The sequence below is a fragment of the Leptopilina heterotoma genome, unplaced genomic scaffold, assembly GCF_015476425.1.
Source record: "Leptopilina heterotoma isolate Lh14 unplaced genomic scaffold, ASM1547642v1 Lhet_121, whole genome shotgun sequence".
NCBI classification, from domain to species: domain Eukaryota; kingdom Metazoa; phylum Arthropoda; class Insecta; order Hymenoptera; family Figitidae; genus Leptopilina; species Leptopilina heterotoma.
Window position 1 is genome coordinate 724,817 of NW_025110839.1, and position 18,786 is coordinate 743,602.

The 18,786-nt window shown below is 19.1% G+C and overlaps 1 protein-coding gene across 2 annotated transcripts in view; it reads right to left on the reverse strand.

Annotated features, from left to right (window-relative positions):
- LOC122511791 (protein bark beetle) overlaps positions 1-18,786 on the reverse strand; it is a 76,141-nt gene that overhangs the window by 31,159 nt on the left and 26,196 nt on the right. For both annotated transcript variants that reach the window (XM_043627284.1, XM_043627276.1), the window contains exons 2-3: positions 3,378-3,535; positions 485-678 (exon numbers count right to left, since the gene is read on the reverse strand). In XM_043627284.1, coding sequence (XP_043483219.1) covers positions 485-678; positions 3,378-3,535 — 352 coding nt within the window. The remainder of the gene's footprint in view (positions 1-484; positions 679-3,377; positions 3,536-18,786) is intronic.

The window sequence follows — 18,786 nt, forward strand, 5'->3', positions numbered from 1 at the left end:
TTCAATTAAAATTTTACAAAATTTCAATTATTAAAAATCTTTTAAATTGTAATATACTTTGAAAATTTAATTAGAAAAATGATTCAAAAATAATTTTTGAAAGTTGCCTCTCTTCAGTCCAGTACACACTGAAAAAAAATTTTTTTGATTCAAATAATCGATTACTTGACAGTTATCAATAAAATATTTACTTGAATCAAATAATTTTTATTGGAGTTTATTAAATCGCATTTTCTTGAAATAGTGAAATTTATTGGTTTAAATACAATTTAATTGATTCAAATGAAAATTATTTGATTACAATAAATATTTAATAAGTCAAGTAATCGGTTATTTGAATTAAATAAATTTTTTTTTCAGCGTTCTTGACATATTAACTGAAATATTGATAATGTTGTTCAAAGCGATTAGCTTTGTATTTTAATTTTCTTTTGTGCATATTTTTTTTTATCGAGAAATTGAATATTTGATACCAAAAACGTACCACAGACTCCGGAACCAAGCTGTCTACTCGGCCAGCGATCGCATTGCTGTAAATTTGGTTCGGTTCCTCGACATTGCGGTTGTTCGTATAATAATCGAGGTTTCGCTGGCCATTGTCTGTCTACCCAACCCCACCATTGTCCACCTTGCAATCCTAATTCTCTACAGGCAGTCTCAAAATCCGCTCTTGTCCAACTGAAAATGTCAAATTTTTTATTAACCAAAATTTCAACCAAGAGTTCAAAAAAAAACTTATTTCGAACATTTAAAACGAACGTCGATATTTTTTCAATTTTTTTTTAATTTGCATCTTTTTACACAAAAAATATTTTTTATTTAAATTAATAAATAAAGTAATAATAAATTAGTAAATTAATTATTCAGTTAATTATATGAAACAAAAAATATTAATTATTTTCTGGTCTGAGGTTATTTTATTTTTACCAGATTTTTAGAATATTATGAACTGGAAATTATTTGATAGATATTACCAATGTTTCCTATTTATTACTTAATTTTGTTATATTTTTCTATATTCTACTCGATTATAAGCTTACATATGTATTTTTGTGTGCCAATTTCGCATTTGAATAAAAATCTAATTGTAGTGTTGCACACGTAAACACAGAAGAGGACATTTATACAATGTAAAATTACATGGGGGTTTCTCTGGCAGGAAATACCAGAAAATTCTGAATAATGAACAATCCTGGTGCACATTACATTAATATTACGTTTAGATTTTGTACTGTGTTGAAAATTATTTTTATATTTTTCTCTCTATTTCAAACTTTAATATTCAAAATATTTTAAATATTTAACAAAAAAAATGGTACCTAATCTTCTATTAATTTTTTTTATTTGAAATTTAATAAATTTATTTACTAAAATTTAATTAATTTTTATAATTTATTTATAATTTAATTAATTTAATTATGGGTAATTATAATTATAATTACATAATTTAATAAAATTAAAATTAAAAATTTATTAAATCAAACATTCTAAAATTTACAGATATAAAAATTATTTTAAATTTTATATTTTTCGTATTTGATTAGAAAATAAAATTTATTTAATTAGAAATAGAAATTCAAATTAAATTTATTGTAAACCTTTGAACGACTGGGCAAAACTTGGTCTTGTTCATTTATATTGAAATAAAATTTTCCTAAAATTTTGAACGTTCAAATGAATGGAATATTTTTTTCTATTAAATATTAAAAAAAAAATTATTGCGTAAGAAATTGAAAAATTATTCAAATTAAACATTTATGTAGTTAAGAATTAAGTTTTTCTTATCATTCAATAGCTAATTATTTACAGTCAACTCTCGATATTTAAACTTTCGCTAAATTGAATTTCTCCATAAATCGAATTTGGTTTTTGGTTCATTGAAAAATTTTTAATACTTAAAATATTCGATAAATATAAACCTCGATAATTTGAATTTTTTCTATGCCATGAGATTCAATTTATCGAGGGTCGACTGTATATATTTTTTATTACTTTGTTTATATTAATTAATTATTATATAATTATTATTTCTATATTTTTGATTTATTTATTATTTACTTATTTTTAGTATTTATTTTTTTATTCATTTAGTATTTATTTATTTATTTTTTAGTATTTAATTTTTTTTTATTTACACAATTGTTTATTTTTTCATATATTTTGAAAGAATTGTCTCAAGGAACTGTTTCAAGAAAAAGTTTTTCAAAAAGCTACAAATTTTACGAAAAGTATTGAGTATTCGAGTATATGAAATAAATTTTTCAATTGATTCTCTTTGTTTCTGAATTTAATTTATGGTCACATCTATTATTGTCCATATGTTATGATTCATTATTATAGACATTTATCGCTTTTCATTATGTAAATATTTATCATAAATTATTTCAATTAACCAAAATATGTTCTCTTTAATGAATATTGAAAATAAAATACGAGATTTTAATAAATTCTTATATATTTTTTTTCACATCTCTGAAATTCAAGAACGTTTAAATAAACGAAATTTTTTTCTTTCTTTTTTCAAAATGCAATTTTATTATATAATAATAACTGCGTATATTAAAAATTAATCTACTAGAAAATTTCAAAGTATTTAATTTACAATTTTACTTTTTATTGAATATAATAAATATAATAAAAATTAATACTCTGAAATAAGAATAATATTCAAATAAATGCTATATTTTTGTAAATATATTTTTAAAAACCACTCAGATTGCAATAAAAATTAACAAACAAATTGAATAATTTGAAACTTTATGAATTACCTACAATCCACAAATTTTGTTTTGAACAAAATATTTTTCAATAAATTTATTTTCATAAATTATCGATTGCGATAAAAATTAAAAACTTAAATTTAATATTCAGAAAGTTTACAATTAATTTCTTTGATAGTGACGCACTTTTGTAATTAAAATTTATTGTGAAAAAAAATTAATTTTATTCATTTGAACGTTCAGAAGTTTAGGAAAACGAAATTCTTTTTTTGATACGTGATGCAAATTAGGATAAAATTTTTATTTGAAAAACAAATAAATAAATTTAATTAATTTTTTAATACTTGACGTAAAAATTATTAGAATAAAATTTTAATTTTAAAAAAGAAATAAATAAATTGTTCAGAACTTTAGCAAAATTAAATTCTTCTTTTAATACTTAAAGGCAAATTATTACTAAATAAAGTGTTAATTGCGAAAAAGAAATAAATAAGTTACTTTAAACTGATACCTTAAAAAACTAATGCTCAATTTTAATATTGAATGAAAAATTAATCACTTTATTCGAAATTCAAATTGATTTTTAAATTCGAATAAAAGGAAAGACAATTTTTATAATATTGACAATAATTTTAATATTGCAATTAGATTATTTACTTTCTAGAATTGGTGCAAACAGCTCTCCATTCCCCACGATGTAGAATTTGTAATCGGCCTTGATATGGAGTTGGTCCATCGACGAGACGAATCGATCTCGACTCCGGTTGACCGGACGGAGACTCCGACGTCAACACAATCCCCTCCTCCGGTTCACCCTGCAAGAAAATTTCATATTAAAATTAAATCAGAAATTAAAAATTCCTCTCTATTTTTAATTAACTTATATTTCAAAATGTAAAAATAAAATTAAAATAATTAAACAAATAAAAACTAAATGCCACACATTTTTTCTTTCGAAAAATTGTATTTTTGGATAATTTCACATCAATATAAATAAATAAATAAATAAATGAAATAAAATAATTTAATCAATATAAAAAGTAAATAAATCAATATAAAAATTAATAAAAATACATAACATTAAACAAATTAATGTCACACGTGTGAATAAGAAAATTTCAATTCACTTAATTTAATGTGAATCTCCCATATTAATTTAGTCAGTTAATTAAATTAATTAAATGAAAAAATTAAAAAAAAGAAAGTAAAATTGCTTTAGAATAGTTGAATAATTAAAAATTTCGAACCAATTTATGAAAAAATAATTAAAATTGTTAAATTTAATTAATAGGACATTATTCGTCCGGTTCTTACCTACTCTGCGACTAAGAAACGACTGACGTGTGTATAGTTAATTATCAACTCGGTAATTTTAATTACTTTCTATTATATCCCCCAGGACAATATATGAATATTTATGTTAATTCTCACAAAATTCTATTGTTATTATCATAGAATCAATATTATTTCCAGACATTATAATTTTCATCAAGAAAATACCTATTTACAATTTTTCCATCTAAATTTAACTTTTTTAATTAATGATCATGTGATCATAAAAACAAAACAATAACAATTAAAATAATAAACTATTTTTAATATATATAATTATATTATATTTTATTATTCTATTTATGTAAAAAGTTCAATAGTATTTTTATTAATAATTAATTAATATTTTTCATTACTTTATTGATTTATTATTCATTATTATTATTATTATTAATTTTACTATAAAAATTTGGTCAAGTGATAACTTCAATTATTATAATTATTACTAGCAAATTTTTTTAACAGCCTTCCATTTATTATTATTTTGTACCTAAATTAAACAATTTTTTATTTTCAAGAATAAACATTAATTTTTGAATGATTACAGATTCAAAATTTAAAGAATTCACTTATTAAGTAAATAATATTAAATATTCTTGTTTATTATTATTAAAAAATTTTAATAAAATTTTTTGCAAGAATTTCATTATTCTCATAAATAATAATATTTTTTAGAGCAAATCAATTATTTTCAATACAATTTTTTAAAAAATTTCTTGAAAGAATACAATTATTTTTAAAAATATTAATTAAAATAGATTATTTTCAAGAATTTTCATACAAATTCAATAATTTTCGACAATTTTGATGAAAATCTTTTAAAAAATCATTATATTTTCAAAATTTTTAATAAAATTCCTTAAAAAAAATTCAATTATTTTTCATAAATTTAGATAAAATTCTTCGAAACAATTCAATTATTTTTATGAATTGTAAAAACCTCCACAAAAATTCAATTATTTTCATAAATAATAAAATTCATTGCATAGATTAAAATATTTTCATAAATAATAAAATTGTTCAAAGAAATTCAATTATTTTCATAAATAATAAAATGTTTTGGAGGAATTAAATTATTTTCAATACAATTTTAATAAAATTTCTCGAAAGAATACAATTATTTTTAAAAAATATTATTTAAATATAAGAGTTTTAATAAAAATTCAATTATTTTTAACAATTCTGATAAAATTCTTCGAAACAATTTAATTATTTTTATAAATTGTAAAATTCTTGGCAAGAATTCAATTACTTTTGTAAATCATAAAATTCTTCTGAGAAATTCAATTATTTTCAAAAAAATTTTGATAAAATTTATAGAAAAAAATTCAATTATATTCAAGATAATTTTAATAAAATTTCTCTAAATAGTTTAATTATTTTTAAAAATTGTAATAAAATTTTTCTAAGCAATTCGATTGTTCTCAAAAGTGTTTTATAAATTTCTTTGTAAATTTTAATTATGTATTTTTAAAATTGTGTATTAAAATTATTTTAAAAAATTACTTCATTGTTACGAAATCTAATAAAATTTTAAAAAAATGTAATTATTTACAAAAACTGTAATAAAATTGTTTAAAAGAATTTAATTTTCTATGAATAATTGTAATATAATTTAATAGAAAAATTGTTAATTACAATTAATAATAAACACGATTATTTTATTAAAAACTTGAAAGAAAATCTTCTTAAAATTAAATTACATACTTTCAAAATTTTCAGTAATAATTATTTAAAAAGTCTCCACTATTTTCAAGAAAATTGAAACAAATTCTTCAAAACAATAAAATCATTTTAAAGAACTTTAATAAAAATCTTGCCATGAATTAAATTATTTTTAATACAATTTTATATATATTTTCTCGAAAGAATTCAATTATTGAAAAAAATATTCATAAAATTCTTAAAATGAATTCAATTATTTTCAAATTTTTTTAAAAATACTTTACTCTGAATTCAATTATTTTCAGTACATCGACAATTTAATTATTTCTGAAAATAATTGAATTCTTGAATAGAATTTTGTTAAAACTTTTTTAAATAATTGAATATCTGCGAAAAAATTTATTATTTCTATACAAATAATTGAATTTTTGCAAAAGTTTTAAAAATAAGTGAATTTTTGAAAAGAATTTTCTTAAAATTGTATTTAAAATAATTGATTTCACGTGAAAAATTTATTATTTATTGATATTATTGACTTCTTTTGAAGAATTATAAAAAAAAATGTTTAAAAATAATTTTATTTTTTCTGGAATTCAAAATAATTGAATTCCAGCGAAAATTTCATTATTTATGCGAAAATAATTCAATTCTTGAATTCAATTTTATTAAATGTTTTTTAAATAATTGAACTTCTGTAAAAAATTCAATTATTTTTTAAAATAATTAAATTTTCTCGGATAATTTTTACAAAATTTTTAAAAATAATTGAAATTTTCGAAGAAATCAATTAAAAATTGTTTTGAAAATAAGTGAAATTTTGATAAGAATTTTATTATTTACATAAAAATAATTAAATTTTTTACAAAGAGTTTTATTATTTATAAATTGACTTTTTGCAAAGAATTTTATTACAATTATTGAAAATAATTGAATTCTTCATAAAATTCGATTACTTTCAAAATTTTCAGTAAAAATTATTAAAATAATAGGTTTTAGTAAATGAGTTTGAAGTCTGTGAAAATCATAAAAATTAAAATTAATAAATATTATTAAATTTATGTCATTTTTGAGCAATGAATGAATTTTTATTTCTTAACATAATACGTAACTCGATTGTATAAATTGAATTATGGTGAAATTAATGTTGGAAGGTAATAAATTGTGTGATTAAAAAAAAATAATAATCAGTGAAATTTAGTGATGTATAATTCTCATGGGGGTGAAGATTTCATTTGGAGAAAGGAGGGGGGGTGTGTGTGTGGGGATTAGCGAAAGGCCATAAGGTTAATACGGGGCAAGAACTACTCGTTGATCCGTGACCCTTACAAAAGTTGCAGAGGCGGCAAAGTTGAATCACCCATTCATGCACTATTTTATGCTCTCGTCAACTTCCCATTCTTAATTAACAATTAGGCCACAAGTTGTACCTTCCGCTCTCCTTCGATAATTAAACTAACTCACTTAAAAAATATTACAAAATACATTTATTTTTACCCCCAATCATTGCGCCATAATCGCAAATTACGTAATTAATGATGAGAGACACGATCATAAAAACAGAAAATAATAACAATTCAGAATTAAATTCTATTTAGAAATTAAAATACAAAAATTAATCATCATGTGTTTTATTTATTTACTTATGAAAAAATACGAAAATTAAATTTTATTTTTCCATGACTTTTACCTGATTTCCAGGCCAAATTTTTATCATTTTTAATCGTAAGTAATTTATATCTTTATTGCATAGAATTTTATTACATTATTGAAATTACAGTTTATTTTTTAAGGACATCAAATTGAGACAAAAAACGAATAAGAACTTTGCTTCGCAACACTCTTGACTCGTTTTTTGTCTCACTTTTATATCCTCAGAAAAGCTGTCAAAAAAATTCAATTGTTTTAAAGATTTTTATGGAAATTTTTGAAAATAATTAAATTCTTTCGAGAAATTCAATTACAATTGTATTGAAAGTATAATTGAATTCTTATAAAGAATTTTATAAAAAATTTTGAAAATAATTGAAAATTCCTCTGAAGAATTTTATTATATTTATGAAAATAATTGAATTCCTGCGACCTTTTTCAAAAAAATTAATTCTACAAAATTATGTTAGTTAAAATTATAAAAAATTTAAATTAAAAAGATTTTAATTTGAAACCTTTTCAAAATTCAATTATTGCATATCTAAAATTTTAACTAAAATTCATTTTTAAATCAATTTTTATTAAAAAATTCTACGGACTTGAATTATTTAAATTCACTTATTCAATTACTTTAAAATTGAATTTCCATAAATAATTTTATCAACAAATTTTTAAATAATTAATTTTTTTCGAGGAATTGAAATTAAATTTTTAAGAATAATTACATTTTTGGAGGAATTCGATTAAAATTGGAATAAAATAAATTGAAAACCTGTTAAGAATTTGATTATTTATGAAAATTATTTGATTTTTTGCGAAGAATTTTATTAAAATTGTTGAAAATTTATAATTGATTTCTGGTAAGAATTTTATTATTTAAGGTGAATAATTAAATTTTTTCAACGGATTTTATTAAATTTTTTTTTTTTGAATAATTGAATTCCTGTGATAATTTTTAATATTTGTGAAAAAAAATAATTGAAATCTCCAGCAGAATCGTTTCAAAAATAATTAAATTTTTATAAAAAGTATTGACAATAATTAAATTCCTTGGAAGAATTTTATTATTTATAAGAAAAATTGAATTCCTTGAAAGAATATTAATATTTATGAAAATAGTTGAATTCTTCGGAAGAATTTTATTAAAATTTTTGGAAATAATTGAATTTTTGCGAAGAATTTTATCAAAAATTATTGAAAATTCATTATAATTGATTTCTTTTAAAATTTTTATAATGCTTTTAAAAATAATTGAAATCCTGCTAAGAATTTTATTATTTATGAAAATAATTGAATTGTTGCAATGAATTATATTTATTTTTTTTTAAATAATTGAATTCTTGTGAAAAATTTTATTATCTGTAAAAATAATTGAATTCTGGAGCAAAATTGTATAAAAAAGAATTGAATTTTTTAAAAAGTGTGGAAAATAATTGAAGAATTTTATTATTTATGAAATTAATTGAATTATTGCTAAGAAATTTATACAAAGTTTGTAAATAATTGAATTTCTGTGGAATTTTTATACTTTTAATAAAAATCTCTGCCTTTTTTCTTAATTCCCTGACCTTTGGCAACCCTGACATAATTAATCCCCTTTTTGTAATTTAATTACTCTGTAAATTACAAACATAGCCTTAAAATTTTTTGCGCGCGTAAAAACTTTTTCTTCTTTTGTGGGAAAAATTTAATACTATATTTATTATTTCGAAAAATGATCCTTATTCTTTAATTTTTTAAGGGGAAAGAGAATTACAGGCTGGACATCTGTCTTCACAGGTGTATCATGAAACAGGAGAAAATACGATACCTTTCTAAATTTTAAGGTGGCTTCTTACTTCCGGTAAAAATTCAAGTGACCGTAAATGCCGTATATATAAATATATCTCGAAAAGATATTATACCTTTTATTTCATTAATTTTCCATGTCAAAATATGGAGAAAAAACTTCCTTTCTTTCAACAAAACATTTTTCTTTTCTTTCAACTTCTGAAATTTAATAATTTCTAAAAATTACAACTACTTATTTATTCTTCCAAAGTTCAATTATTTTCTGCAATTTTGAACTAAACTTCATCTCTAAATCAATTTATCTATTTTAATTTTTAAAAATTTTCCGTAAGTTCTTCAACAATTCAATTATTATTTAAATACAAAAATTCAATATTTTATAATAATTGAAACTGTCCATTTTTCATTTTAAAGATATTAAGGTAGAATATTTTCAAAAATTTTAATAAAGAAATTCTTAAAAATTTTGAAAAATATTTCTAAATAATTTTTGAAAGACAATATTTATACAATTATTACATACAATTAAAAAATGACCAAAAAATTGAAATCTAGCAAAATCTTTTAAAAAATAATTGAAATTTGGTAAAATCTTTGAAAAGTAAATGAAATTTGATAAAATCTTTTCAAAATAATTAAGTTTTAAAAAAATATAAAAAAAATCAAATTTTTAAAGAATTTTAATTAAAAAATGATTTCTTCGAAATTTTAATAAATCTAAAAAGTAAATTTAAAAAAATTTTAATTTGCTTTGGTCGGAGGTAATTGAATTTTAAAAAATTATGATAAAACAATTTGAAGAATTAGTTTTTTATAAATATTATTGTAATGTAATTTTTCAAAAATAATTGAATTTCTAAAAAGAATTTCTGTATAATTTAAAAATAAAACTAATTAATTTTTTGAAGAATTTTAATTAAAAATTTTGAACATGATTTTTTATTCTCCAAAATGTTAAAAATAATTCTAAAATTTTCACTTTTTTTTAAGTATTTGAATTTTCGGAAATATGTCATCGAAAATATTGAAAATAATTATTGAATTTAAAAAAATTACAACGAAAAAATTCTGAGAATTAGTTTATTTAAAAATATTTTAATATTATTTTTATAATTTAATTTTCATTAATTTTCATTTTTATTAAATTTACACTTGAAGATTTTTCAATTAAAATTTTTGAGAATTCAATTATTTCCAAAATTTTCAAGTAAAATTCTTTAAAAGTTAATTTTCGAAAATTGTAATAAAATACTTGAAAAAAATGATTTAATTACAATTAAATTTTACAAAATTTCAATTATTCAAAATATTTTTCTTTGTGTATTTCGAAAATTTAATTCGAAAAATTATTTAAAAATAACATTTCAAAGATTTGTCTATTAGTTATACTTTTCACACTATAAAAATCGAAATTGGTTGCATTTTATACTAAAAATGTGATATTTTGTTGGAAAAGGAAGAAAAGTCGAAAAAGTCGTAATTTTTTAAAATAAGTCGATAAAAGTCGCATTATTTGAAAATAGTCAAAAAAGTCATAATATCCATTGGCCTGTGTACTCAAGAAATTTTTACGCAATAAGTAAATATTTTTTTTGATTTTAAAGAAAAACTTTCCTTCCAATTGTCAAGAATTTAATGCTTCTAAATAAATACTTCCTCTATTTGAGCTGACAATAAAATCGAAGAGAAAAAACAATTAATAGACATAAAAGAGATAATTCGATTGTTTTTTTCTTTTTATTATTATTATAGTAGTGGAAATAAAGAGAAAAATCAACGGTCAAGAGAGAGAATGACCAACAGCACGTGAAGGTAAAAAAACAATCTACAATCTTTACACTCTTGTTGTTGTTGTTATTATTATTGTTGTTGCTGCCTGCATAGACATAACTGTAGCAAAAGTTATCAGTGAATTCACCAGGCGAGACATACAACACGCAGGCATTCTCACTTCCGGCAACTTATTCGAAGGTTTCGGGCCACCGAACTTTACGGTTCGAAACCAAAAGAGCCTCATCCTTCTTATTTTCAAATATAAACTCTTTTTGAGTTGTGAATATAATTTACGATCCACTTAAAATTATTGTTATTATTGTAACACTTACGATCAATTCTCATTTACACCGGGTAATTTTATTTTTCTTTCTTTTCTTTTTCTTTCCCTTATGCAAGGCTTGAACTTGATTCGTAAATCCCGTAAAAGTCCGAAATTATGTTAAAAAATTTTTTTAAATTCTTGTTAAAATTTCAATTATTATCTTTATAAATAATCAAATTTGTCTCCAAAATTCAATTATTTTCAAAAATTTTAAAAAAATTTTGTCAAAATTTCAATTATTTTCAAAAATTTTCCTTAATTCAATTATTTTCAACTATCTACTATTTTAATAAAATTTTCCAAAACAATTCAATTATTTAAAAATTTTTTAATAAAATTCTACGCAAACATTTAATTATTTTCATAAACTAATAAAAATTTCACAGGAATTTCATTATTTACAAATTTTTTAAATAAATTTCTTCACAACCATTCAATTATTTTCACAAATAACAAAATTCTTCCAAAGAATTCAATTATTTATTCATAAATAATAAAATTCTTCAGAGAAATTCAATTATTCTCATAATCATAAATAATAAAATTCTTCAGAGGAATTCAATTATTCTCATAAATAATAAAATTCTTCAGTGAAATTCAATTATTTTCAAAACTGTTTGTAAAAATTAAATTATTTTTTAATACCATTCCCTGCTGAAGAATTCAATTATTTTTACATATAATAAAATTTTTCACAGGAATTCAATTATTTTCACAAATAACAAAATTCTTCCAAAGAATTCAATTATTTATTCATAAATAATAAAATTCTTATTAGAGAAATTCAATTATTCTCATAATCATAAATAATAAAATTCTTCAGAGGAATTCAATTATTCTCATAAATAATAAAATTCTTCAGTGAAATTCAATTATTTTCAAAACTGTTTGTAAAAATTAAATTATTTTTTAATACCATTCTCTGCTGAAGAATTCAATTATTTTTACAAATAATAAAATTTTTCACAGGAATTCAATTATTATTTTCAAAAGTAATAAAATTCTTCACAGAAATTCAATTATATGTTAAAAATTTTTTTTAAATTCTTGTTAAAATTTCAATTATTTTTATAAATAATCAAATTTGTCCCCGAAATTAAATTATTTTGACAAAATTTCAATTATTTTCAACAATTTTCCTTAATTCAATTATTTTTAATATCTACTATTTTAATAAACAATTCAAAAACTATTACCAAAACAATTCAATTATTTGAAAAAATTTTAATAAAATTCTACGCAAACATTATTTATTTATTTTCATAAAATAATAAAAATTTCACAGGAATTTCATTATTTACAAATTTTTTTTATAAATTTCTTCACAATAATTCAATTATTTTCATAAATAATAAAATTTTTACAGGGATTCAATTATTTTCGTAAATAATAAAATTCTTTTTAGGAATTCACTTATTTTCATAAATAATAAAACTCATTGCAGAATTTCAATTATTTTTTATAGAATTTTAGTTGAATGCTTCGAAAAATGTAATTATTCTTAAAAATTTTATTAAAATTCGTCAAAGAAATTCAATCATTTAAAAATTTATTGATAAAATTCTTTATGAAAATGCAAATTTTAGAAACATGTAATTTATTCAATAAACTGTTTTTTGTATTTAAATAATTGAATTCTAATAGAATTTTCCCATAAAAATTGATTTAAAAACAAGAAGAAAAAATTTAATTTTGGAAAAGTTACAAATTGTTGCAGAAATTCAATTATTTTCATGAGTAATAATATTCTTCGCAAAAATTAAATATTGTTCTAAAAATAATAACATTCTTCTAAGGTATTCAATTATTTTCACAAATAATAAAACTCATCGCAGAATTTCAATTATTTTTAATACATAATTTGAATCAAATTTCTCGAAAAAGGTAATTATTTTTAAAACAATTATTAAAATTCGTTGATAGAATTCAATTATTTAAAAATTTTTTGATAAGATTCTTTATGGAAATTAAATTTTAAGAAACATTCAATTATTCAATAAATTATTTATTTTTGTATTTAAATAATATTGAATTTTATTAGAATTTTGTAATAAAAATTGATTTAATAATGAATTTCAGTTAAAATTTTAGATAATAATTGAATTTTGAAATTACTTTTTTTTAAAAAGTTTAATTGAATTTTTTTAATATTATCTGAAGTTTTTATTTTCTAATATATATTTAATTAAAGAATTTACAAATAATTGAAATTTCTTATAAATGAATATTGAAAACAAATGGATTTGAAAATTGTCAAAGAACTTTTTCGAAAATTATTAAAAATAATCGATTTAAAGAAAAATTTTAGTTTATAAAAAATTTAATTTATATTTTTAAGTAAAATTTTCCCTTATTTGATTACAGACAAAAGTATTGTCATTGTTAAAAAAAAAAGAATGCAACGAGTATATATATATTTCTATACGTCAAAAAAATTTGTTTTCCACGTGGAGAAAATAGTTGTCAGAATGTTACCTCCATAAAAAACAATAGGAAAAATTTATTATAAATACAATATTTTTCAAATGCAAAATCAAAGGGTAAAAGAAGAAAAAAGTATATCTGTAATAATTACTGAAAAATTTATGGAGAGGACTAAAGACTAGTTAGGTTCTACTGTTATTACAGTGGGCATTGTAATCTTAATGTGAACAGCAGACAGAGTAAAAAGAGAATAAAACAGTTATACACTGAAAGGTTTAGTGTATATGCATCATCCTAAGAGTTTCATCCGATGATGTTACAACAGCACGTTGAGAATGTAACGTGAAACAAAAAGAAAGTCAGAAAATTCAATACGGGATTTTTAGACAGAAAAATTAGTTTAAATCCCCGTGAAAAAAAATATCTTTATCTCATCATTTCTATAGCAATTTTTTACAATTTTTATTCCATTTACTGAAATTTTTACGAAACATTTTTCAACATTTGTAATTAATTAATTAATTAATTAATTTTTTTTTTAAATGTAACTATTTTTATAAATAACGAAAATATCGAAGAAATTCAATTATTTACAAATTTTTTATAAATTTCTTTACAATCATTTCCATTATTATTTTTATAAATATTAAAATTTTTACAAACATTCAATTACTTTCATAAATATCGAATTTCATTTTAGGAATTTAATTATTTTCTTAAATAATAAAATTCTTCAGAGGAATTCAATTATTTCTTATAAATAATAAAATCCTTCCAAGGAATTCAATTATTTTCCAAACTTTTTATAAAGATTCAATTATTTTTTAAATAAAATTCGTTGCAAGAATTAAATTATTATCATGAACAATAAAACTCATCGCAGAATTTTAATTATTTTTAATGCAATTTTAATCGAATTCTTAAAATTTTATTAAAATTCGTCGAAAAAATTTAACTATTTTAAAATTTGTTGATAAAATGTAATATGAGAATTGAATATTAAGAAACATTCAATTATTCAATAAATTATTTGTTTTTTCATTTATATTTAAATTATATAAATTGTCGTAGAATTTTGCAATAAAAATTGATTTAAAAATGAATTTCAGTTAAAATTTTAGATACGAAATTTGAATGAGTAATACAATTTTCTACAGAGATTCAATTATTTTCCCAAATATCAAAAAAAAAATTTTGGAATTCAATTCTTTTCAAAACTTTTTATAAAAATTTAATTATAATTCTAATACAATTCTGCGCAAGAAATCAATTATTTTTCCAGATAATAACATTTTTCACAGGAATTCAATTTTTTTTTTTTAAATTAATAAAATTCATTGCAAGAATTCAATTATTTTCATAAAGAACAACATTTTTCCGAAGAATTCAATTATTATCATAAAAAATAAATTTACAAATAATAAAATTCTTCACAGGAATTCAATTATTTATAAAAAATTTAATAAAATTCGTTGCAGGAATTCAATTATTTTCCAAAGTAATAAAATTCTTCACAGGAATTCAATTATGTCAAAAATTTTTTTTAAATTCCTATTAAAGTTTCAATTATTTTTATAAATAATTAAATTTGTCTCCAAAATTCAATTATCTTTATAAATAATTAAATTTGTCTCTAAAATTCAATTATTTTTAAAAATTTTAATAAAATTCTTGTCAAAATTTCAATTATTTTCAAAAATTTTCCTCAATTCAATTATTTTCAATATCTATACTATTGTAATAAAATTTTCCAAAACAATTCATTTATTTAGAAAATTTTTAAAAAATTTTACGCAAATATTTAATTATTTTCATAAAATAATAAAAATATCCCTGAAATTTTAATATTTATAAATTTCTTCACAATCATTCAATTATTTTTATAAATAAAAAAATTCTTTTTAGGAATTCAATTATTTTGATAAATAATAAAACTCATTGCAGAATTTCAATTATTTTTAGTCCAATTTTAATCAAATACCTCGAAAAATGTAAATATTTTAAAAAAATTTTATTAAAATTCGTCGAAAGTATTCAATTATTTAAAAATTTGTTGATAAAATTCTTTATGAGAAATCCATTTTACTAAATATTTAATTATTCTTTCAATTATTATTTTTTTTTTTTTTTGAATTTAAATAATTGAATTCTGTATAATTAATTTGTTTGAAAAAGTTTAATTGAGTTTTTTTTTAAATTATTTGTATTTTTTATTTTCTAATACAATATATTTATATTGTTGTTATTTTGTTATTATACTTTGTTAAGTACAATGTACGAAAGAGCTTCAAGCCCGTTAAAAATTGAATAAATAAATTGTATAAATAAAGAATTGAAGAATTTCCGAACAATCAGAATTTCATAAAATTGAATTGTAAACAAATGGATTTGAAAATACTTTAAAAAATGTAAGTAAATTTTTGTGACAACCCTGATTTTTTTAATTTATAGGTACAAAATAATTATTTATGTTGAAAAATAAAAATTAACAGTAGAGTTATTAAAAAAAATGTTATTTCAATTGAACGTTCAAAACTATACAGAAACGTATAAAAATAGAAAAAAATAGACAAAAATAGAGAAAAACAAACAAAACTGTGTATTAAGGAGCGCATCTTATTAGAATTATTCGACGAATTCCAAACAAGTCTGTAAGTATAACGGTTGTATACCATGATGAGAAAAGCTATTATCAAACCATAGTGCAAACACCTACGCTTCACAAACACTGCGTCTGAGCATGTGACCCTCTATAAATCCACTTTTAGATATCTTTGTAATCCTCTTATAATACCGTCATTTGGTTTCATTTAATAAGACTTCATTTTAACGTTCTCTTTAATTGTGTAACCTTAATTCTAATTGTTATTGTCGTCGAGAAATTCTAAAAGGAAACAGATAATTGCTGATTATAAAGATTAAATTATTTTCTTATTAAATAAATTAATTTCTTTTCCAATTTCATTGTGTTCAATAAGATTATTTAATATTATTATTATTAATATTATTTTATATTATTTAATATTATTATTATTAATATTATTTTATATTATTTAATATTATTATTATTAATATTATTTAATATTATTTTCTCTCGATAAATATTCAGAAAATTAAAAACTAAATCCGAGAGAAAAGATGTCGAATTTTTTAAAACTAGAATTAAATCAGAAAAAGCAATTGCAGAATTTCCAGAAAATTTACAGGGTTGCCATAAAAATTTAATTTCGTTTTTCCCTGACTTTTCCCTGATTTCCAGACAAAATTCTCACTTTTTCCCTGACCAGAAAAGAATATTCTGATTCCCTTAAAAAATTATTAGATACTCAAAAAAATGTTCTATTACATGTATTTACAAATTTCTTCAAAAGTAAAATTATTCGGAAACATTAACAATTTCTTTTTTAAATAAATATTAATAATTCTTATTTTTCCATAGGAGTTAAGATTTTCAAAAAGATTCAAATTCAAACCTTTTTGAAATTCAATAACTTATAAGAATATTATTATAAAACATGAAGGAGTCGATCACTCCGAGTCGAAGACTCGGAGTAATCGATTTCTTCATGTTTTTATAATATTAAAAATAGCCCAGTGAATTAATAATAAAATAAAATTAATTCTACGCAGAATTATTAGTTAAAAGAACAAAAAATTCTGATTTTCAAAGATTTGAATTCGCAAACCTTTTCAAAATACAATTATTTCTAAATATTACCCCCTAATGCTTTCAATATTTAATTATTATCAAAAATTTTAACTGAAATTAAGTATTCATTTTTAAATAAATTTTTATTCGAAAATTTTAAATTTTTTTTTTTTTTTTTTTTTTTTATTTTTATTTTTTTTTTTTTTTTTTTTTTTTAAATTTTTTTTTAAATTTTTTTATTTTTTTTTAGAATGCAATTATTTAAATAAAAAAATAAATAATTTATTCAACAATTGAATGTTTCTTAGAATTTAATTTTTACAAAGAAGTTTATTAACAACTTTTGAAAATAATTAATTTCTTAATTTAATTGAAATTTTACTGAAATTTATCATATTAAAGAATTTTATAACAATTTTAAAAAATAATTGAAAACTTTTTAAAAAATTTTATTAAAATTTTTTAAAAATAATTTAATTCCCGAGAAGAATTTAAATAATAATTTATGAAAATAATTGAATTCATGCGAAGAATTTAAATAATAATTTATGAAAATAATTGAATTCATGCGAAGAATTTAAATAATAATTTATGAAAATAATTGAATTCATGAGAAGAATTTTTATTAAATTTCGTTTAAATAATTGAAATTTTGCCAAGAATATTATTAAAATTTCTGACAAATGACAATAATTTAATTCTTGAGAAGATTTCCGCTATATCTATTTATAAAAAAAAAGTAATTTTAACCGGAATTTTTAAAAAAATTTGAAAATAATTTAATTTTCTGAAAGTATTTTATTAGTTTTCAAAAGAATTGAATTCTTACGATGAATTTTGATATTTATCGAAATAATTGAATTTTGGAAAAGAATTTTATTAAAATTCCTTAAAATAATTGATTTTATGTGGAAAACTTTGTTGTTTATCAAGAAAATTAAATTCTTTTACAAAATTACTTAAAAATTTTTGAAAATAATTAATTTACAGTGACGTATGAAAAGTTATTTATGAAAATAATTGAATTATTGCAACGAATTTTATTATTTTATTGAATAATGGAATGTTTTTTAAATTTGAATTTATTTAAATCTTAAATTTATTTAAAATTGCATTAAAAATATTGGAAATTCTGCGATGAAAATAATTGAATTTCTAAATTGTATCATTTATGAAAATAATTGAATGTTTACGTAGAATTTTATCAAAAAATTTTTTCAATAATTAAATTATTTGATAAATTTTATGACAACAGTAAATATTGAAAATCATTGAATTGCGAAAAACTTTTAAAAATAATTTAAATTTTATTTAAATTTTTGAAAATAATTGAATTTTTGGCGAAAAATTTTGCTATTTATAAAGATAATTGAATTCTTGACGAGATATTGGTTCAAATTTTTTAAAAATAATTGAATTTCTTCGCAGAATTTTATTACTTTTGAAAATAATTGAATTCT